The 22,216-nt window shown below is 49.4% G+C and overlaps 1 protein-coding gene across 2 annotated transcripts in view; it reads left to right on the forward strand.

Moving 5' to 3' along the window:
• Positions 1 to 22,216, forward strand: part of LRIG1 (leucine rich repeats and immunoglobulin like domains 1) — a 115,310-nt gene that overhangs the window by 41,272 nt on the left and 51,822 nt on the right. For both annotated transcript variants that reach the window (XM_055342873.1, XM_055342874.1), the window contains exon 3: positions 2,804 to 2,878. In XM_055342873.1, the coding sequence (XP_055198848.1) occupies positions 2,804 to 2,878 (75 nt within the window). The remainder of the gene's footprint in view (positions 1 to 2,803; positions 2,879 to 22,216) is intronic.

Consider the following 22,216-nt stretch of genomic DNA (forward strand, 5'->3'; position numbering starts at 1 on the left):
GGATTTGAACTATTATTATGATGCCCCTTTTCCTTGTTCATTTATTTCTGTGAAATTGGGTGGAGCACTTTGTCACATGTGCAGTCAGGCTGGCCCGAGACTAAAGTCGTTCAGCAAAAGTTCCCCTGCAGAGAAGTCCATGCTGTTTATTTCAAGGTTTAGCATCAAGTCAGATCCTAAACAGGCTGAAGCACAACCACCATGAGGTTTAGGAGCCTTCTGGCTTGCTGGCCTTTCCACTCACTTGCAGCCGTTCTTGGGTTCAGCTCTTGCCCCTGCGACTGTCTGGTTGTGTGGCCTTAGCCTCGTGATTGCAACTGAAACTTGACTTAGAACACTTAGATATAGGGTAGGGACCAGCATTAGTACCTGGTACCTAACTCAGAGTTGTAATGATGAAGTTGCATCAGGCATGTGGAGTTGCTGCTTTAATTCTAAAGAAATCCAGGGTAGTGAATGGTTAAGAAGCTAGACTTGGGGGCTACCCCCCTGGGCCACTGCCACTTACTGTAGGTGACTATCTCGTTGGTCAATGCCTCCATAGTTTCCACTTCCTCCTTGGTACAATGGAAATGTCCATGGGATGTACCTCCCTAGCAGTCTAAAGATGAGTTAATACACCGAAAAAGCTCTTAGAGCCATGCCTGGCATGTAGTAGCCCCTCCGTAGGTTAGCTGCTGCCGACACTATTATTAGCACCATGTTCTAGAACAGATCTCTAGCACTGAAGATGTTTTACGCAAGCTACCTTATTGGCAGGCAGCCCTGACCTTAGTTTTCCTTGCTCTACAAAGATCTGAGGGTCTCCTCAGGTAATGAGTACATGGATGGTACCGTGAAAATGTATTAGGAGAGATTAAAACCGCTGGAGAGTTTTCATCATCCCTGCATCAAGATAGGAAATGGATCACTGCGGGGTTGGAGGAGCACAGAGGTGAAGCAGAAACAATCTGATTCCGGGGGCAGTCAGATAAGAGACTGTGAAAGTAATTAATTGTCTACTTCAACACGCAGACAAGGGCCCTTTAAGTGAAGAAGGGATTTGCCACATGATACGGATCTGTTTTCTCTCTGCCAGATGCTTCAGTCATGAAGCTATTGAAACAGACATTCTGTGTCCCACGGCCCAGTCATTGCCAAGCCTCATCTCTAACTGGCTCTGGCGCTGCAGAAAGCAAATGGGATAATTCAAGGCCTTTTCCTTTTTTTTTTTCCTCCTGTTCACATCTATAGAAGATGGCAGACAACCAGATTATTCTATTCAAGCAAATACTAGCTGTATATTTGTATGAATGCAGCTGTTATTTCAGTGGCCTTGTCTTCAAAGAGTAACAAGATGGTCCATGTAAGAGACACACTCTTAAGAAAAAAAAAAAAAAGATAACCTAGCGTTATCCCTTTGATTCTGCATGTAGATACCGTTTCTTTCCAGCCCTGTTACCCAGCAGAAAGCTGGATCACTATGCTCTGGCTTTCTTAAGGATTTTTGGGCTCACTTTGCAAGTCTGATTTTGGAGTCTCTTCCCAGATTTGGAAATACATGTCCATGTAAGGAGGCTGGGTTGCAAAGCCTCTGGGGGCAGACTCGCGAGCTGTGTTTTGGTTTGTGGGCTTTCCCTTTCATTAAGAGATAAGAACTCTGAAAATACAGATTTAGGCTGCTGGAGCAGGAAAGGGTCTTAGAGAGCACATCTGGGCTGTGGTGGATTTTCAAAATGTCTTTGCACAAAAGTGTGTGTATGTACACATTCCTGGAAAACATGCCTGGAGGCTTCACCCAAGTTCAGGAAGCTGGAATCACAAATAGATGAGACACTACAAGCCCAGCTCCCTTGTTACTTGTTGCACAGCTGAGGCACCAGAATAACTGGCCCACATATCCCAGGCTCCTGGAGATGAGCCTGGGTGAGGCTCTGGCCCTGGGTATGAGGGCATCACCCTTGGGTGACAGCAGAGCTGTGATTCACAGAACCCCATGTCTCAGAATGTAAAAGCTGCCAGGAAAGGATGGTCTTTCTCCCCAAATCCTTTTCTGACTCTCAGCCCACAAAGAGCATCCCCATCAATGACCTCAGAGAGCTTTTGTTCTACACCCCTATCTTGTGTCGTCACTGTGCCCTGTTGTCAGTGTTGTATTTTGAGCTAGATGAGACTCTGGAAGACAGGTAGCACCCTGAGAGTGTTTGTTTCTAAACCGTGTGTGTGATAAATGGTTTTGTTTTTGTGAGCTCATGTGACTTGTCTACCTTTAAAAATTCTCTTTTAAAATTATCATCTAGGGCACCTGGGTGGCTCAGCTGGTTAAGTGTCTGCCTTCAGCTCAGGTCATGATCTCAGGATCCTGGGATCACATCCCACATTGGGCTTCCTGCTCAGCAGGGAGTCTGCTTCTCACTCTCCCTCTGCCTTTCCCCTTGTTGTTTCTCTCTCTCTCTCTCTCTCTCAAATAATTAAAATCTTTAAAAAAATAAAACTCTCATCATAAACAAATAAAAAAAAAGGGATCCCTGGGTGGCGCAGCGGTTTGGCGCCTGCCTTTGGCCCAGGGCGCGATCCTGGAGACCTGGGATCGAATCCCACGTCGGGCTCCCGGTGCATGGAGCCTGCTTCTCCCTCTGCCTGTGTCTCTGCCTCTCTCTCTCTCTCTGTGACTATCATAAACAAATAAAAAATAAATAAATAAAACTCTCTTTTATTGAACATTTCAGTATCGTCTTACCATGGCCAACTCAGCACTGCTTTTTGATTTACTTTGTTTGATTTCAAATTGCTAACTTAAATGACAAACTTCTTGTTGTTACAGGTACCTCAATGACAATGAACTGACAGCCGTGCCGTCCCTGGGTGCTGCTTCATCTCACATCATCTCTCTCTTTCTGTAAGTGGTGCCACGTGGGGAACCCTGGGCTGGGTCATGAGGCCGGGACTTTATCTTGCTGACATTTGGTGCCAGGAAAACTTGTGTCCCTGTGCTCGCTGGTGAAGAACGGCCTTTCTCCACATGGCCATAATGCCCATGGCAAATGTCTTGCTGTTTGTAGAATTAAAACCTGGAAGACTTGCCTCACCCTAATTTTGGGGGAAATTAGTCTCCTCCCTGCCCAGAGGTACATAGAATTAATAAATTTCTTGGTCCTAGTGGTTAAATTGCAGCTTGGAGTAAATGGAGTTAGAGGAAGCCTTGTGAATTACAAGACAGCAAGCTCGGGTTTGTGGCAGTGAATCTGGTAACGTGACCCAGTTCACTTATACAGCTTTAAAAAAGAAAATACCCCCAGGCCTCTGAAGTCAAGCTAAAAGTAAGGAATTAGTTGATGTGATCAAGTGTTCAACAATGCTCTGGAAATGAAAAAGGCTATAAAGGAACTTAAAGAAGGAAGGAAGGAAGGATGCGAGGGGGGTGAGTTCTCGTTAGAGCTGCTAAGAGCCCTTGCTCATGATTTATGCCCACTTCAGCTCTCAGCTGGAGGTGCTTGCTTGTTTGAAACTTGCCCAGAGGTCTTTCCATATGAACCCATTGTGAGTCCAACAGTTTTCTCAACCAGATTCCATGGGCAGCCTCCTCCAGCAGAGCATCTCTCTTTTCACACTAAATTTACTTTTTTATTTGATTTTGGTTCTGCTGGTGTTAGAGCTCGTTTGCTCACCTGCATGTATCTTTTCTCCACACCGAGGCTTGGCAGGCAGAGCAGAGGGACTTGGTGGGAAGACGTCATCCACATGATGGCTGTGTAGCTTGCAGGTGTCAGGTTTTTACTGGCAGTAGGCCCTGTGTTCGGGAGGTGCTCTGTCCTTATAAGATGCAGTGCTGAGCTTAACCCTTTTCAAGGCATGGCAGGATTGAAATTGCAAGGGGTTAGAATTGTGGCCACAGCTCCATGTCCTGGACAAACAGCTTTCTATCTCTCCAAACCTCATTTTCCTCATAGAGAGTTCCCTTAATCCATTTTGCACATGGGGACGGTGAGCCAGAGGTTTAAGAGAAGTTCATTATAGTACATGAAACACCAGGCATCATGCACAACACCCAGGAAGTGTTTGACAGTTGGTGGCTGCTGCTTGTGGCCCAAGGGGCCAGGCATGATCTTACCTGTAGGACCATAGGATGTATGACTCAGTCTTTGTTTCTGTGACATGCTGGAATGAAGGTTTTGGCCTTTTGTCCCAAGATGGACAGGCCAGGGTCTGACTGTGTCTTTGTACCATCTGCCTTTATGTCTAGCATATGGAACATGTTGAACGACTATCTAAATTAAATGAGTTACCCATACCTGAGGCTAATTAAGGATGTGATGTTCTGTTGTATATTCAGAAAGCAAAGCACTAGAAGATGCTTTTGACTTCTTGCCACTTAATGTATGGTTTCTGGGCCAGCAAAGTTCTACCCGCACTGAACTCATTGGAAATGCAGAATCTCAGGCTTCAGCTCAGCCGCACTGGATCAGAAGCTGCTTTAATGAGGCCTCTTGGCCCTGTACCCACTCATTCAAGTGTGAGAAGCACTGCCTTCACTCCCCTTGCTCTTTCCTTGGGGAGGAAACCAGGGACACAGAGAACATCTTTGTGTCACCTACAGGAAACCAAGGATCCCTGAGTTCCTGTAAGTTGCCAAGTCGAGAGCTGGAACTGAGATTGGATGTGAACGCCCAGGCCCATGCTCTTTTCCTTTATCTGCCCCAATGCACCAGGTGTGGGAGTGTGGCAGGTGACTCTGAACTACCCGGTGCCAGAGATAAACAGGGCCCCTAGCGTGCTCTGCAGGCCTGTATCCCTTTGAATCACGCCTTGCTCTGCTGACTAAAATTACATTTCTGTTCCTTGGCCCAAGTGTCTGGAGCCGTGGGGCTGGTTGGCCTTGTTCCTGCTATTCCAATTAGACAGCGTTAAACTATGTAAAGCAGGGAGAAGACATAAAGACTCCCTCCTGGTTTCGATTGAGTTTGGAAAATGCAGATTAGCATTGGCAGCCACCTCTTTGGCCTGACACTGGTCTCCATCTGACTTGGTCAGTGATTTCTCTGAAACCATGGAAGCTGAAGGGTGTTGATCTTCCTTTTCTCTGAGAGGCCTGTGCTCCCCTGGGTTTAGTGCCTGCAAAGTTAGGTTAGTGGTGTGACATCGGGGCAGCAGGGTTATGGATGGTTGTGCCACCATCCTTCATGCCTTTCTGTACTTCCCACGAGGGCTGTGCAGAGGACTGGGAAGAAAGTAACAGTGGGCAGCGGATGAGCGTGTCTTTCCAACCTGGTCCATGAAGCGCTCAGCACCTCTGTCCTCAAGATAATTTCAGTCCGTCAGGCTTGGAAGAGCTTGTTTTGCTGGTGTGTCTGTGGCTCTTCAGAACCAGTGAATTAAAAGGTGCCGCATGTCCAACAAACATGTAATAGGTCTCTTCTGTTGGGGCCCAGAGGCCATCCGAGAGTGTCCTCACCAGGGTTCAATGCTGTCACATCTGGGAAGCTCCTAACATAGTGTGTGAAAACATGGTAGATCAATACATGTCTCATTTCATGTCTAATCCCCAGATTCTCATTTTCATCTCACCTTCCCGTTGTGGGCAGGCAGAGGATCCAAAAAACCAGCAAAATGTGCAAAGAGACTAGCTGGCTAAGGCCAGCTGAGGTAGAGAAGACGGCACAAGTTTCTGGGGAGGTGTTTGTAGGTGGGTCCATCAGGGAGAGGGTGGATCAGGCATATGTCCTGGGACAGGTTGCTTTTGTTTCACCTGTTGAATGAGACAGATGGTAAAAGTCCACTTGCAGCTTTCATATTCCTCTGTGACCTGGAACCTGAGAGCAGAGGCAGTGAGGTCAAAAAAGAGATGACCGAGCCCGCTGTCCTGTAAGTATTCTGGCTGCAGCAGAAGTAGTGGGTTTGTGGTCTGCAGCTCCGACCCCTGTAATTACTCATGTTTGCCTGTGGAAATCAGATCATCATCTCATCATCTCCATGCTTGGTTCCTAGTGTCCTGAGTCCATGCCTGTAACCTGGCTCCTGGACGGTGTTCCGATGCTCCAGACACCAGGGCCCTTGTTCACGGGGGTCACAGTTTGAAGGACCCTGGGGGTGGGGCGAGGAGGGGGAAGATTTGTTGTGCATCCGGCTTTACTCTCAGGGCCTCAAAACAGACTTGCCGAGTTTTGGTAACTGAAGTCATTCAGTAAAATTTCAATTGGGTAATACTTTCTGATTAAAGGAACCTAATTCAATTAAAGTATTTGTCAGCGAGTAGATTTATTTGTATCGTGTTCTGAAGATAATGCCAAAGCCATTTGTCCTTAATAACAAGCATGAAACTCAAGGAAAGCTATTAATAGGATTGGGTTGGGGAGTGAGGGAGCTAATTTGATAAAAACAGTTCTTAGAAAAAGAAACAAAAGTTTTGTTAAATGGGAGCAAAATCTGCCGGTAGGTTTTTACATTTCCGTTTTCTGTGGGTTTGTGTGTGTGTGTGTGTGTGTGTGTGTGTGTGTGTGTGTGTGTATTTAATTTGAAGTCCAGGAAACTCATGTTACGATTCCCACGGCAACAGTAATTTTGTCTGATGTATAAGTGACATTTCTGGTGAAGAAAAATTTCCGCTTTTCCTGTGGTGTTATTGCACTTGTATCATTGAGAAGATCGGTTACAGTGGAAATGGTTGGATTTTTTTCAGTCCTAGGAGTAAAAAGCTTGCTGTGAAATCGACATTCCCTTTAAAGCAGGGCAGCTTTTTGTCTCGTGCGTGTCAGCTGTAACATGCTTCCCATCCGGCCCTGGGCTTGGTCCAGGTAACTTCTTTTCCAGTTCAGGGGGTAGTGGGTTGGTGGGTGTACTTTTTTTTTTTTTAAGTAACCCCTATCCTCAACCTGGGGCCGTAACTCACCACCCTGAGCTGGCTTAGCCAGGGGCCCCACATTGGTGTATATTTTAAACCTGTCCTCACCATGCTTGCTCCGTTCACTTCTAGTCATGAGAAAAAAACATTTTTTTTGAAAATTATTATTTTTCCTAGATTTTAAGTAAGCTCTACTCTCAACGTGGGGCTTGAACTCAGACCCTGAGATCAAGAGTCACATGCTCCACTGACTGAGCCAGCCAGGTGCCCCTTGAAAACTGTTTTTTGGGGGGCACCTAGGTGGCTCAGTGGTTGAACATCTGCCTTTGGGTCAGGTTATTATCCCCAGGTCATGGGGTCCTGGGATCGAGTCCCACATCAGGCTCCCCACGGAGAGCCTGCTTCTCCCTCTGCCTATATCTCTGCCTCTCTGTGTCTCTCATGAATAAAAAAAAACCCTATCTTTTTTATTAACATCTTTTTTTTAAAGATATTTATTTATTCATAGGGGATCCCTGGGTGGCTGGGGATCCCTGGGTGGCTCAGCGGTTTAGCGTCTGCCTTTGGCCCAGGGCGCGATCCTGGAGTCCCGGGATCGAGTCCCACATCGGGCTCCCGGCGTGGGCCTGCTTCTCCCTCCTCTTGTGTCTCTGCCTCTCTCTCTCTCTCTCTCTCTCTCTCTCTCTCTCTCTATGTCTATCATAAATAAATAAATCTTTAAAAAAAGATATTTATTTATTCATAGAGACACACACACAGAGAGAGGCAGAGACACAGGCAGAGGGAGAAGCAGGCTCCATGCAGGGAGCCCGACGTGGGACTCGATCCTGGGTCTCCAGGATCACACCCCAGGCTGCAGGCGGCGCTAAACTGCTGCGCCACAGGGGCTGCCCCCTATCTTTTTTATTGAGCTAAAATTAACAATAAGCATTTTAGAGTATACAGTTTAGCGGCTTTTAGTTTATTCTCCGTGCTGGGCAGCAATCATTAGTTTCTAATTCCAGAACATTATCATTACCGCAAAAACAAACTCCATACCCCATTCCCTTCCCCTCAGACTCCTGGCAACCACTAATCTGAAAATTAATTTTTTTTTGAGAAAAGTATTTTTCTCTCATGTTAGCAAATGTATTTGGAAGATTTAGAATCTCCCAGGAAAAAGATCAGAGGCGGATGTCAGTCTCCACAGTTACCTATTTTGCTGTGACCTCTCGCCTAAAGAAAAATGGATTAAGTGAAAGGGATGGTATATTTAACATCTCTTTATTGGAACTTCCGGAGAATAAACCCTGAAGGGAATGAAACCTGGTGTCCTGTCTGTGACCCCACTCAGAGCCAGCCCTGGCTGGAGAACGAGCCCTGGGTGGAGTTGAGGGAGCTGGAGCCCGTGAGGGATGGAGCGTTCTCCTTGCTGTATCTTCTGGGGAAGTAAAATCAATAGGAGTACTTCACTTTCCATGAGCCTGCCTGGTAAACCTTCTAGAAAAAAGAGGGGCCAAATCAATCTTCTTTACAGGCTCATTCAAGCGGAGATCGATGCACGTTAAAGTGTAATTAAAGAGCAGGCCTTGGAGGGGGGAGTCGGTGATGAATCGGTCGTGGCCTGTCAGGGCTGAGAAGAGTCAGTCTCTACATGGGCCTGGAAGCCATGGAGAAGGGGACCCAGAGCTCAGCTGGCTGGTCTTGGAGACCGGAGCTAGGCTGTTCGTGATTAGGCAGACGGCACAGGGGAAATCACACTGAGTAGTAAACAGCTGGCTGTGATTCCTAAAAACGTGTGTGTGTGGGGTGTGTGTGTGGGGGGGGGTGTGGGTGTGTGGGGGTGTGGGTGTGTGTGTGGGGTGTGTGTGTGTGTGGTGTTCTCCCCCTAGTGAGTTGAGATGAGGCCTCTTCCCTTTCTCTTCACTTAGCCGCCTTTAAAACTTTCTCCATATTGCCCCACCTGGAGGAAGGTCATCATCTGCAGAAGGGATGTTAAAAGCCGTTGTTGTTTTATACCCCATGTTTATCCGCAGTAGTATGAGATCATAGTTTATCTGGCAACTTAGAGTAGTAATCTTGGATGGTGAAGCTCCTTGTGTATGGATACGGCGGGGGGCTCATAGGTGTGTGCACGCAAGGTGAGGTGGGTGTAGCAATCCTCCCAACGGTAAAGGATCATCTGCCCTTCCTTCAGAGGAATTTGCTGGACCATCCACGAATCAGGAGGCTAAGAGTGGACTTAATCCAGTTTCTTAGGAAATGTGGAATTGGGTAGCCCTTGCCCCATTCTGCTTCAGAGACGCGTCCTCCAGCTGAGAGCCCCACGTCGCCGTGCTGGTGAGGGAAGGCCAGTCTGCTTCAGTGTTGGTGTGCAAGGATACCCTGTTTGGGCCACTGGCAGCTCTTAGTGCCTGCTCCTGAGGAGTGTGGGATCCATAGTGACTGAGACACTTTAGGCAGGAACTGAACAAAGTTGCATTTAGAAAGACCCGAGTCAAATTTAAGTGAATGTCCCTGTTCCTTGAGCGGCGTGTGGCCTGTTCTTTTCCTACATGCAAAAGGCAAGCTATGGTCCTCGTCAGCAAATAGCATGTTACGTGGAAAAACCGGGCCGGGGTTCCTCTCCTGTGTCTTGAGAGGCGTGCTCACTTTCTGCCCCGTTTGCCCAGAGTTTCATTGGTGGGAACTGAAATCTTTGCTTTAGGTAAAACAGCACACCCGTTCCCTCGGGAGATCCTGGCTTTTCCTCCCATCTCCTGTGTGATTCTCAAACTGAGCCACCTGTCAGCATCACCTGGAAGGCTTGCTGAGCTGCAGATGGCCAGGCTTCAGCCCATGTCTGGAGTGCTACTAAAGAATTTGCCTTGCTCACTCACAAGTTTCCAGGTGCTGCTGCTGGTCTGGGAACCTGCCTTTGAGAACCGCTGCCTGGGCGTAAGCAATAGGGATTGTGGGGGTGGTGCAGGGCACCCCAAGACTCAGGTGTGGAATCCTTACAAAGCTGCTTAGCTCGTGGAGGGCAGTAAATTACTAAGACAAATTCTTGAAGCCGCAATAGTCATTTGTTTGGGACAGCAGGGCTCAAAAGCCTGGTGAGGTATTTGCTTCTGAGGAAGGCGCTAGGGACGATGGACCATGAGGGAGCAGGGGCGGGACAGATCTGACTGTGGCTGTGGGTTTGAGGCTCATGGCTGTTATAAATTTGTCTCTGCTAAATTTGCTGTTCATTGGTGATCACGCCGATCACCCCAGCAGACCTCCACCAGTAACTACAGAGCAGGGAGCACTCAGCCAACAGCCGAGCCTGGCAGGAGACCAGTTACTGCCTCGGTGTGCAGGTATGAAAGACTGCGCATGCTGCCCCGCCTCCCTGGGCCGGAAGAGCCAGCGCAGGGAGGTGCTTTTAGCACCACTTACCTTCCTGCTGGTTATCAGTCAGTACTATCAGATAAATCTTTGCCCTCGTCTAAGACATGAATGGTACTGCTTTGTTCCAGGTGGAAGTTAAAGGGAGCATCAGGTGCACAGTCGTCCCCTGCCCTGATGGAATCGAAATTCGGCCCACACCTGCCTGCCCACCTGCCCCCTCACTCACCCACCTCCTGGTGTCCCCGCCTTCTGCCACTGGGAGGCCATCATCCTGGTCATCAGTGAGCACATGAATGGGGAGGCTGAGATGGGTTCAGGAGGGAGACCAGGGACTCCCAGGCGGGGCTGCTGAGGCTGGCGTGAGGTAAAGCCCCCTGTGAACAAACATGCCTTACAGGCTGGAGTTTCTGCCCTCCAGGAACTCACAGGCTAGCTGCAGAGAAAGATGGGTATGTAGACGGTCGTAAGGCAGGCGAGGGCTGGGGAAGGTCTGCGGGGTTCCGCACTGCTGTCACTGGTAGGGTGGAAGAGGAGGATGTTTCCCAGATGGAGTGACATTTTAGCTGAGGCTCTCCCGGCCTGGATCTCCTTTCTTTACCCGCCTCCTAGCCCCGGCGAGTGTAAGATACAGGCGTCACACGGAGCCTCTGGCTTGCTTGACCATCGACCACCACATGGGGTACGTGGAGGAGTACTCCTGGGACATGGCTAGTTCCATTTTAAGGCCCGCTTGCCCATCCCCGTGTTTTTGCTTTGTCAGCAGGCAGGCTGCTACAAAGAGCCAGCAAGCTTCTGTTGGAAGGCAGAGCAGGACCCCTGGTTCTGAGAACTGCAGCCTCGTCAGCCGCTGGATACCACCGATGAGCCTCAAAATAGAAAATTAAACACCCAGTTGACAAGGAAAGCATTCTCCGTCCCGGAAGCTTCCCAGGGGTTCTGTCCTGCAGACTGCCTCTTGCCCTGAGTCTAAGGGAGCCTTTTGCTGGGAAAGGAGCTACAGTGGCCCTCACGGCGAGCCTGCCAAGTCACACACAGTCATGACTTGTCATTTTCCTTCTGTGTTTCCTTTTTTTTTTATTTTTCCCCCTTTCTTTGTGAGTTGGGGGTTGGTGAGGCAGCCAGATGAGCGGTACATCTGCAAGTCATTTGCTGAGAAAGTGAAGCGAACGCCAGCTGTGGGTCTGGGGAGCCGATGAAGGGGAGGCCAGGGAAATAGGAGCATGCTCATGGAGGTCACTGTCTCTTTCGGGAACTCAGTAGCTTAAGTTCTGTGGTTTAGAGTTGGCTTTTGTTGTGGGTGTGGCTCCCCCCTTACATGGTGACCATGTAAGCTTTAAATACAATCCAAGATCCACTGAGCACAGGGATGCTGATGGAATGTGGATGGTCTTGGAGGGAAGTGCCTCTCCTTGCAGCCGTGGGTGCCGAAAGCCCTCTGGGGCTCATGAGCCCCAGCCTGGAGGTGGAGCGCCTCCTGGGTTGCTCAGTCTCCCGTGTGAAAGGAGCTGGCCCCTGCCCATATCAACAGTCTCCTTCCAAGCAGGACCATTTCCTCCTCCTCCTCCCCCTCGCCCACTTCCTGCAGGTGGCTTCTGTAATCCACTTACCACTGGGGAAGCCCCAGGAGCGTGTGCACCTAATCCGAAAATGGCTGGCTTGACTTTGACCCGCGTGGTGACCTTGTAAAGAAGGCAGGGCCTATTGTGTCTGCGCACACCTGGGAGCCATTTCCAGCTTTTATAGCCCAAGTGGAAGAAATGTGTTTGCATTTATGCTGGGCCTTCCTTTCATAAGGTCTGTCATTGTTGGCTGTTAGGCAGGGAATATGAGATTCACCCTGCTTACTCAAAGGCAGGGGTTCTTCAAGATAGAAGAATTTACTCTTTGTATCGACTCGCACAGAATTGCCATTTCTCTGTAGTTCCAAAGTGATCAAAACATCAGCCATCTCAGGGTGCCTGAGTGGCTCATCGGTTGATTGTCCAACTCTTGGTTTAAGCTTAAGTCATGATCTCAGGGTCCTGGGATTGGGCTCTGCATCAAGCTCTGCACTCAGCAGGGAACCTGCTTGAGCTTCTCTCTCCCTCTCTCCCTCTCCCCATGCTCACATGAATGAACGTGCTCTTTCTCTCTCTCTGGAATAAATAAATCTCTACGGAAAAAGCATGAGCTGCCTCTTAGGGTTCCACCTTCCAAGATGAGACATGGCAGTGGTCAGTACATGGGTTTCCTGATGTCAGGAGGTGTTGCTCTGTGTGCCTTCACAGACCCCATTTCATTGGAGTGCCTCTGCAGTCTCAGGAGATGGCATAGGGTCTGTTTTAAGCACCTTTTACAGATGAGGCACAGAGAGGGCCAGAAACCTGCCTGAGATCACACAGTAAGTGGGAAACGTAGATCTTGATTTCTTTTCTGTCTACCTTTGGGGTTTGTACTCATTGAATAGAAGAAAGTATATGACCCTGGAGACCCTCAAGTGCTGACCTACCAAACTGTGTTAGGAGGATGAAGCCTAGAGTCAGGTAGCCAACAGGCTCTGATGGATCTCCAGAGTGCAGATGCGTGGTTGCTCCCACGGCAGAGGCATCTCTCAAAGCCAAGTGCATGCATGCTTCTGCCTCTGCAACGTTGCCCTCAGGTGAACCTACTTTGGGCAGCCCTGGGGTGATTTTCATTAGCTGATGCAGCATAACTGGAAGTCCTCCCCTTGCCCCCTGATCACACCCACAGGTTAGTTATTCTGAGCTGATTACGGTGGTCCATCTTTTAAGAGTGCTGTGGGGGGAAACTCAGTTTGTTGTCAGGTTCCTGCAGAGGCCAACACGTGGTACAGTTGTGCCAGCAGCTTCTCGGAGAGTGGCAACCTGCCCTCGAAGACATAACTTCAAGGCGAATTCCTGCGACATTTCCTCCCTTCCTGGATGCCTTTCAAACCCAAACAGCTGAGATAAAGGTGCCAATTTATGGTCCGATCTCTCCAACTCCTTCGACCAGGTTAGAAAAGTGTGTGAAGGCTGGCAGCAGGCAGCCATGTGGCACCCATGGGGTGGCCGCACATGAGGCCACTAGTCTCTGCTCAGCTGTGTGGATGAAGAGTGTCTTTAGGGACTAAGAAGCATTTTGTTGGGAGGGATAGGAGAGGGCTGCTGGGAGATGAGATCCTAGAGACCCAGGCAACTGTAGGAAAGGATAGCTGCAAATGGGTCTTTCCAGCTTACATCAATGCCTGCATCACAGAGCTTTTATGGGGAGGAGCAGCTCTGCATAGTGCTTAAGAGAAGGCTCTGGATCAGCAGGACTCTTGGTTTAAACCTGCCCTTGCTGTGCTCTCTTGGCCTCAGTTTGCTTACTCCTACAAAGGTATTTGCTGATGGAGCAGGTTGTGCGGATTTGCTGAATACCACGTGTGCTCAACACAGTGTAAAGTGGATAGTGAACCTGCGCCTGGTGGGAGACAATGCTTTAGACAGACCCCTCTCCACAGAGCGCCCTCCATTGTGGGCAGAGCAGGGCCTGATTTTGGTGCCGTGTTCCAAGGGGCTTTGGTGTTAGACCGAGGCATAGGCTATATGCATCCTCTAAGAACAGACCTCACTTGCAGAGACCCATTATGGGTCACTCGCTGGTGACCTAGTTGAAGTTTATAGATCATTTCCATATTTGTGTGTGCATAGGTCCTTAACGTCCTCATAGGCGAATTCCTGTTAAGGGAGCTCTGAGTGTAGCAGCATCATTGATTTCCTCTCCTCTCACTGCCCCTTTTTTTACCTGGGGTGGGTGCAGCAAGTCCCCGAAACAATCAGCAAATACCTAAAAGGGTCTCATTCTTGGCTGCACAGTAGAATGACCTGGGAACTAAAAAAAAAAAAACAAACCCCAAACCTAGATGTCTAGGTCCCATCCCAGAGCAAGTAATATCAAAATGTTGGGCTGGGTTGGGGGCACTGGGCACAGGAGGCACTGGTGCTTTTTTTAAATCTCCCCTGGTCATTTCGATGTGTAGCCAAAGTTTTCTAATGAGCCCAAGGTGGGTAACTGCAAGTGAAAGTATTGTCTTCCCTTTGACTCCTTCCTTCTCATACCTGTCACTGGAAGTGCCCAGGTTCCCCTACCTTCCTGGCCTGTGCTTTTTTTCTTTTTTTTTTTTTGGTCCAGGTGGAGGGGAAGTAAATGCTAAGGCTGACCCCAGGATTCTGGGGCCTCTGGCAGAGGTTTCCACTCCTGATTTAATTGGAAGACACTGTCAAGTTAACCACTTAATGACTGAGAAACTGTGTTGCCTGTGGGGTGCATGGGGGTGGGCTTCGGGTCTGCTTGGACATGCCCACCCCCTTTGGTGATTCACGGAGCTTGACTCTGGCTTTGCCCCCTAATCTGGGTCATTTGTTTGCCCTGAAAGCTGGCGTTCTGGACCATCTCTCACCTGCATTCCACCTGTAAGTCAGAGAAGTCCCCTTCTGATGGGGGTGGCGGGAGGACCGTCTTCCTGGTAAAATGATAGGCAAAACTTATTTCCATCTTTTCAGAAAACTTGTTCTTCATAATTCCAGAAGTAAGACTTTTTGCCCTTCTTTTTAAAAGAAAATCTGTAAACATGAGCTGTAGAAAGGGAACGTCCCCTCAGATCCCACCCAAAAGCTGTACTGGGAGACAGCAGGATTCTAGTGCTAACGTTGAGTTTCAATGATCATGTGATGTATGTGATGGGGTTTTGTGAGGGTCGTGCTTGGAATTGGCCCTTCCGTAAGTCAGAAAGGTAGAATTTTGGAAATGAGAGGGAAAGATTTTCTGAGACTTTGCAGAATGTGGTGTTTGTTCCAAATCGAGTGTGTTCTTTTTTATAAGGAGAAAGAGCAGTGGCTCTCCGCACACATAGTGGTTTTTCTGCCTTGTAATTTCCTGGGAGTCCAAGTGAGGACCGGCCATCCCAGCAATCCCGGCACCCCCCCTGCCCCCCCACCCCTTTATCCCCCCCCACCCTGCCGCTCCCCAGCCTCACCAGCAGTAGTCATCCACCCTTTCACCACCGAGGGCTCCTCCCAGGTGGGGGCTGGCCCTCTTCCTCTCCTTCATTCTCCTGTGTGTGTTAATAGGACTTCTCCAGCAATTCTGTGGTTCCACCTAAGAGTATTGGACGACTCCCTAAATTATCTAGGGAGATGGATTCAGAAAGCAAAGTATTGTACGTTGTGGAAATAATCAGATTGGCTTCCTGTATGAGGCCAAGGTTCGTCTTGTCCCTGCCTCGGTGGCCTTATGGGTCATCTCTGGGAAGAGAAGGCAGGTTGTTGAGGATCCCACCTGCCTCTCCTTTGGCCTCTTCTTGTGCATTTTAGCAGAATCTTGGCCTACTCTTTGCCCACCTCCAGCTAGATGTTGTGATTTAGGGTGACTTATCGACTGGCAGGAGAAGGCCCTTCACTTTCCTCTCAGGACATCACCCAACAAAGCATATCCTACCTCTTGACCCCAGGATGCATGCCATCTACAGTGTGATGGGTGCTGGCACCCAGGGTTGAGGGATGGGGAGGAAGCATCCTTTCTTTGGGTGCACATAGCCTCCCCATCATTCAGTACCATTCAGAGAGGAACCAGTGTCCTGCCAGTTGGCTTCCATCCCTGACCCTGCCAGAGACCCTACTTCAGGGTCTTCCACATGTCCCCTCTCCTCTTCTGGGCTGCTATTCCCTTATAGGCTGGTTCTATAACCAGAAGGGGCTGGTTCTACATCAGCCACGTTGAACCAGTGTCAAGAAGGCACAGGACCGCTTCCTCTCCTATCAGCCTGTGGGACCTGGCAATGGGGCCCTGGGTTCCTGGTAGAGGCCCAAATGGCTGAGTTCTGCCCAGTGGGCCCGCTGAGCAACATGTTGAAGAGTCTGCTTGAATGATGTGGGAGGTTAGCACCCTGGCCCACTGTTGCTGTTCACCCCAAACCTGGCACCTGTAGCCTGTCTCTCCAGGGGACTCCTCATGGTCTGTCTCCAAAGGTGCCCAGACTCAGCCCTTCCCTTCCTTCTCTGTTCCCTCCCCACGGGGCCCGCAGGGAGCTCCACACCTACCATCCAGGGAACCGTCTGCCTTATGATTGCCCCGCAGTCTGGGTTTGGTGAGGAAATGAGGGAAGAATCCCTTTGTGGCTTCCCCGTCGTCTTTGAGATAGTCTTGGTTCTTGCAGGTTTGTCCTAGATTCCCTTTCTTCCTTGCCACTTACTGCCTTGACCTTTGTGTGAAACTGCACGTGGGGAAGCCCACACAGACTGTATCTCTGGATTCTGGTCTCGTTCATGTTGTCACTGTGGTCTGAAATAGCTGTTCCTGGCCTAGCCTCCTCCCCCACACCATTGTGTCCCCATCTGTCAGTGCACCCATCACATCTGTGTTTTTCCTCCTTGACTCCAGTGTGTGTTTTTTGGACACGGGGTTGAGGTAAGTGGGATGATGCTGCTGCAGTCAAATATTTTATATATTTTATGTATATACATATAAGCTACACATAATAGGCGTCCTGTAGATGTTTGAGTGAATGAAAAACTGAAGGACTAAAGCAGTCAGTCCAAGAATAAGCAATTGTGGGGCATGGGGCACGTATTGGGTAGTTCTAGACATTTATCATCAAGATGAAGGGAATAAGTTGGGACAAGTGATAACAGAAGTAGTCTGTTGGGGGCTCTTGGGGAGGGAGGGTGTGGCACTTTCCAGCCAAGAGATAGGACTCGCTTTTCCTGATTTGTTGACAAGCTGGACAGAGTACTACAGGAGAGAAAATGGAGTGGAAACTCCTGCATGGTGGGCAGTGTGCCTTAGAGGAAGGAGGGTGGCCCTTGTCTGGTGTGAATCCTTATCTTGCTACCTTCTAGATATGAAATTGCCTCACCCCGGTGCTCACCTGTGAGGGACCAGCAAGTGGTTTGGGGAAAGGCTTTCTCCAGAGTGAAGCTGGAGCATCACGGCAGGTCCCTCCATACATCCAGCCCATCCTGACTACTTGTCTGAGTCAGAAAGTTCAGAAACTCTAGCGTTAGAGATATGCGGCTTTCTTTGCTACAGGACATGTCAAAGCCTTTATTAATGAGGGAGTAGGGCACGGTACAGTGAGCCAGCCACCTGCCGCATGTGCTGTGTGAGATGAGTTGCATCATGTAAATTTGCCAAATGCAGAATCGAGCAGAATGAAAGGTGTTTTATGGGAGCCCTGTCTATACCTTTCCTTTGCTGTGGCCTGCTTCAGGAGCCTGCAAGGGCCCACAGGGGAGGGTGTGTGCAGGTATTCCGGAACCGTTTCATGGAAGTCCTCCAAAGCTAGTGCTCCAGGGATGATGCTTGGGGACTCTCTCGCATGGCAGTGTAAGTCTGACCCGTGTCCAGATGTGGACACCTGCTGAGCCCCGCTGCATAGCCAGGTGGTGCTGGGGCTCGGCCAGGAGAGGGCATGGGACCGCGTGGTCACTCCTGATGCTCCAGGTTGGGGCCACACTGGTCTTCTCACAGGCTTTATCAGCATCATCCCCCTTTGCACTAGGAGTCCGCACCCCCTTGTCCTTTCCTCAACAGTGGAAAATAATGAAGCAGTTCATACTTATCCCTAGATTTCAGAAATCCTAGAGTGCCCAGCGGTGTTTGGTGCTTGGCTTTCAGAGTGGAGTCCTACTAGGTCAGTTTCTGCTAGTTTGGAGGAACAGCTGGAAACCAAAGAGGTAGCATGATTCTACCATGAAATCTGTCAGGGCCTCTAATTCCACAAGGAATGTCATGACATGTTTTTTGGTGTTTTAAACTTTTGATTTTTGAGATAATTGTAGATTTGCATGCTATTGTAAATAATGATAATGTAGAAAGATTCTTCTAGACCCTAATCCGGTTCCCCCCAGTAGTAACATCTTATAAAACTTTTGTAACCAGGATATTGACGTTGGTACAGTCAAGGTATAGAACATATCCATCCCCAGAGAGATCCCTCATTTTGCTTTTCAAAGCCTCCCCATTTCCCTTCTGCCCTGACACCCTGGGCAATGTTGGATTTGCTCTCCCTATATATAACTTCCATTTAAAGAATGTGATATAAGTGGATTCACATATCATGTAGCTTTTTGGGACTGGCTTCCTTTCAGGCAGCATAATTCGCTGGAGAGCCATCTACTATCAGTAGTTGGCTTCTGTTTATCGCAGAATAGTACTCCATGATACGGATGTACCACACCTTGTTGAACCATTCACCTGTCGAGAGACCTCTGGGGTGTTTCCACATTGGGCTATTAAGAATAAAGCTGGTATGAGCATTCATGTGCAGGGTTTGGAGTGAATGTCAATTTTCACTTCTCTGGGATGCATGCTGTAGAGTTGCATTGTATGGTAATGGTGTGATTAGTATTGTATGGTAATGGTGTGATTACTACTTGCCGTACTTTTCCAGTGTGGCTGTACCATCTTGCATTGGCACCAGTGGCTTATGAATGATTGGGTTCTCCCCATCACGGCCATTGTTTGACAATGTTGTGCCTCTTGCCCATTTCCTAATTGGATTCTTTGCTTTTTACTGTTGAGTTTTCAGAATTTTTTTTTCCTATATGTATTCTAGATACTGGTTCTTTGTTGGACCTGTGGTTTGAAAGTATTTTGTACTGGTCTGTAGCTTATCTTTTCATCAGAACAGGACCTTTCTCGAAGCAAGTGTTTCTTATTTTGATGAAGTCCAGTGTATTAATTTTTCCTTTTTTGGTTTGTGCTTTTAGCGGCAAGTAGAACTCTGCCCAGCTTTAGAACCCAGAGGTTTTCTGCTGGGTTTTCTCTAGAAGTTTGTGGTATATGTCTTACATTTGGATCAATGATGGTAGGTTTTTTGTTTGTTTTGTTTTTTAAACCTGAAACAAAGAAGAAGATTGAAGCCTATGGTTTCAAGAAAGAAAGAGAGCAAGTGTTGGCTCCTACAGGAAGCTACAACGGGCAAGGCAAAGGAGTGGTTTGGTTGTAGGTGCAGAGCCAAGGGTATTGGAGGCAGTGCCACTTTGATGTTGTAGCAGAGCTTATCGTCTTCAGGGTAGATAAGAAAGACTGCATTAAAAGACCAGCTCCTTAATCCTACTGTACACATCCTTAACCCTCCCCAGTGCAGTCAGATCCTACATTGAAGGTGTAGGAAATTGTGTGCTAAGAGATATCCTAAACCGTATGACTGGGGAATCAGAAGTCTTCTAGGTGAAGCAGGAAGCAGGCCTGGCTTTATTTTTAAAGGCACACCAGTGGTGTCACTCCCAGAGGGGAGAGAGGGTCTTGTCTCAGAAACTGCAGCCAAGGGCTAAAGTAACCTTTTCCTCTGCTGGAACCGCAGAGCTGCTTGGGAAGCTGGCATGGGAAGCACAGGGAATGTTTCTATTGCCAGCAGAGGGCAAGTTCCATCTGTGGCCCTTGAAGGGATTTCAGGGGCACCCTGGCACCCACAGACCCACATCTCTGTCCTCTTAACCACAGGCTGTCTGATAAAGCTGCTTTGGCCTCTTCCCTCCAGAGAGCAGCATGGCCTGGGGCCAGTGGGAAGAAGGGCTTGCATATGGGCTGAGTGGATGACCCCAGACCGGGACCTTACCCCTCGGACTCTGGCTTACCAGGGGCCTTCTCTGGTGTGGTAGGGCACAGTGCTACCTGTCCCTGCTCCCTGGAGAAGGCCCAGTTTTGTCTCGTCAAACTTAACGGCCTAAGGAACTGAGAGCTACTCTCACCTGTTTAGTGACCACTCCAGTAGAAACAGGGGGCTGGCCAGGCCCTGCAGCGTGTGTGTGGATGCTGCAGGTCCAGGAGGCCCCCGTGCACCTGTGGAGGGGTGGGGGCGTGCGCTGTGGCCCACTGAAGGATTTGCGCCACCCCTGCAGAGTTGGGTCCACGTCCAGTGGAGTCACAGATGTGGGGTGTAGCCCGGTGCATGCCAAGAGGAGGTGGGTGGCACAGGGTACTGTCCAGAGAAGCCCTGTTCCCCAGGAATCCTTCTACCCACTTCCGTTCTTGTGCAGGTGCCACATACCGAGGAGGGCAGCAGGATAAGGACTCCTTCCTGCACTCTAATCCTAGCTGCTCTGCTTCCTGTTGTATTAACCTTCTGACGTATCTGTAAAATAGGGGCAGCACCCATCTCTTGGGTAGTCATGGGGATTCAACGAGCTAGCCAAAGCTTGACTTCTGGTAAGCACTCACAAAATGTGAACATTGAGACCACTCTTGCTGCTGCTCTAGCTCTTGCTATTCCTGCTCCATTTTTACTGAGAAAGAAGGGTGGTGTGCCTCCTTGGCGGGTAACAGCAAGAGGAGGTTCCACTATGCAGCCCAGTCCAGTACTGGGAGTGTTGGAACCATTTCCAGGAGACTGCAGAGGCCCCAGGGCACCAGTCCAGGCTCTGACTACAAAGGCCCTTTGAAGTTTTTACCACCTGGAGGCCGCTGTGTGCCCTGAGACTGTTAGGATTCAAGGGGTCCACGAGGAGACTCTGGAACCCTGTGCTAGCCCTGCCTGGAGATGAATGGGTACCTGGCGCATGAGTGGAGCAGCCCCTGCTGGCACCCCCTGGAGAAAGGCCACTGCTGCTTAGGCTGCCCCTGGGCAGTGTTCGCCCCAGAAGGCCCTCCGCCTTGGGACTGTTAGGCAGGCCAGGCGTGTCTGCACTTAAGGATCAAGTCCCAAAGTTCGGTGTCTAAGGTTGCACTAACAGCTTTGTAAAATAACAATTTATTTACATAATAAGCACATTAAAATAGTATGCAAAAGAGAGAAGAGGAAAAATTCTGTCGTCGCCCTACTACATCCAAGAGAAAAGTATTATAGAATTTCCTATCTTTTTCCTGCCGGCCTCGTTGGGAGAGTAGCAGTCATGGGTATCCGTCAGCAGAGCACCTTGCTTTCTGCTCTGGATCGTGGTGTGGATGGCATCCTGAGTGCAAGAGCACTGCTGGCTGCAGAGGCCAAGATGGGGGCACAGCCACCAGAATGTTATGTTTTGTTCGGAAATTTTGAGTAAGGCTCCCTGGGTTAGAGTTTTCCCCCGCTATCTGAAAGAAGAGTGTTCCTCTGAAACCTTTTGTCAGCCAAAGTGTTGTAAATCAAAGAAGCAATTACCGTTTTGTCTAAGCAAAACTCATCTTTGGGTTTCTGAAGCTTAGCAAAAACAGGTCCTAACGTATGGAGGGCTTTCCTAAAAAACCAAGTGGTGGAACCCAGACGTGGGGATCCTCAAGTCCTGCCTGGTGAGGTCTCCCCGGGGGCACAAACTACTGTGGCAAGCAAAAGAGGCTGTTGGTCTTAGATTCTCAGGCTGCCCCTTGTGCCCACACCCCTCCCCCCGCTGCTGCCCAGCGTTTCCAGTGGAGAGGAGAGGGGTGCTCACTCTGTGCAGTGCAGCAGTTGCATCACAGCACACGGCAGGGAGAGAGGGGACACTTGCAGCTACCCTCCCAGTCTTGAGATGTCAGCCGTTGCAGTGGCTTCACACCCTCTAAGATGAGCTGAGTGGACACCCCTTGTTGAAAGTTTCTGGGATTGGAGCCTGACTTTGAAGGTTCTCTTACCGCCTCCTTGCTTACCACCACCATCTCTCCACCTTGCCCACCTTTCTGTGCCAGCCCCTTGACTCTGGGAGAATCTGTGCCACAAGCTTACCATGAGGCACACTGGTTTTCCTCCCTGCTTCCTTTGAGGGACGCAGACACAGGGACCTTGAAAATGGTGATGAGAAGAAATTAAGTGAGCCCAGTGCATTCCTGCAGCACCCGTGGGCTCCCCGCTGGCATTGGGGATTGTGGTTCTGCAGGACGCAGCCCCACAGCCTGGTGCTCTGTGCACTTTCAGGCAGGGCCCCTCATCTGTGAGGACTCCAGTGTGCTGGAGAGGAACACCAGCTGTGTGCTGGGTGGCAGCTTGCCAGGGCAGGGGAGAAAAGGAGAAGAAAAAACAAGGATGTGTTGACTGACTTAGGGAAAGATAAAGCCAAGGGAGAGAACTGAGCAGCCATGTTGGCCTTGACCAGAAAAGAAACACTTGGCTTTCCTGACCCAGGGGTGGCCCTG

The sequence above is a fragment of the Nyctereutes procyonoides genome, unplaced genomic scaffold, assembly GCF_905146905.1.
Source record: "Nyctereutes procyonoides isolate TBG_1078 unplaced genomic scaffold, NYPRO_anot_genome, whole genome shotgun sequence".
In the NCBI taxonomy this organism is placed as follows: Eukaryota; Metazoa; Chordata; class Mammalia; order Carnivora; family Canidae; genus Nyctereutes; species Nyctereutes procyonoides.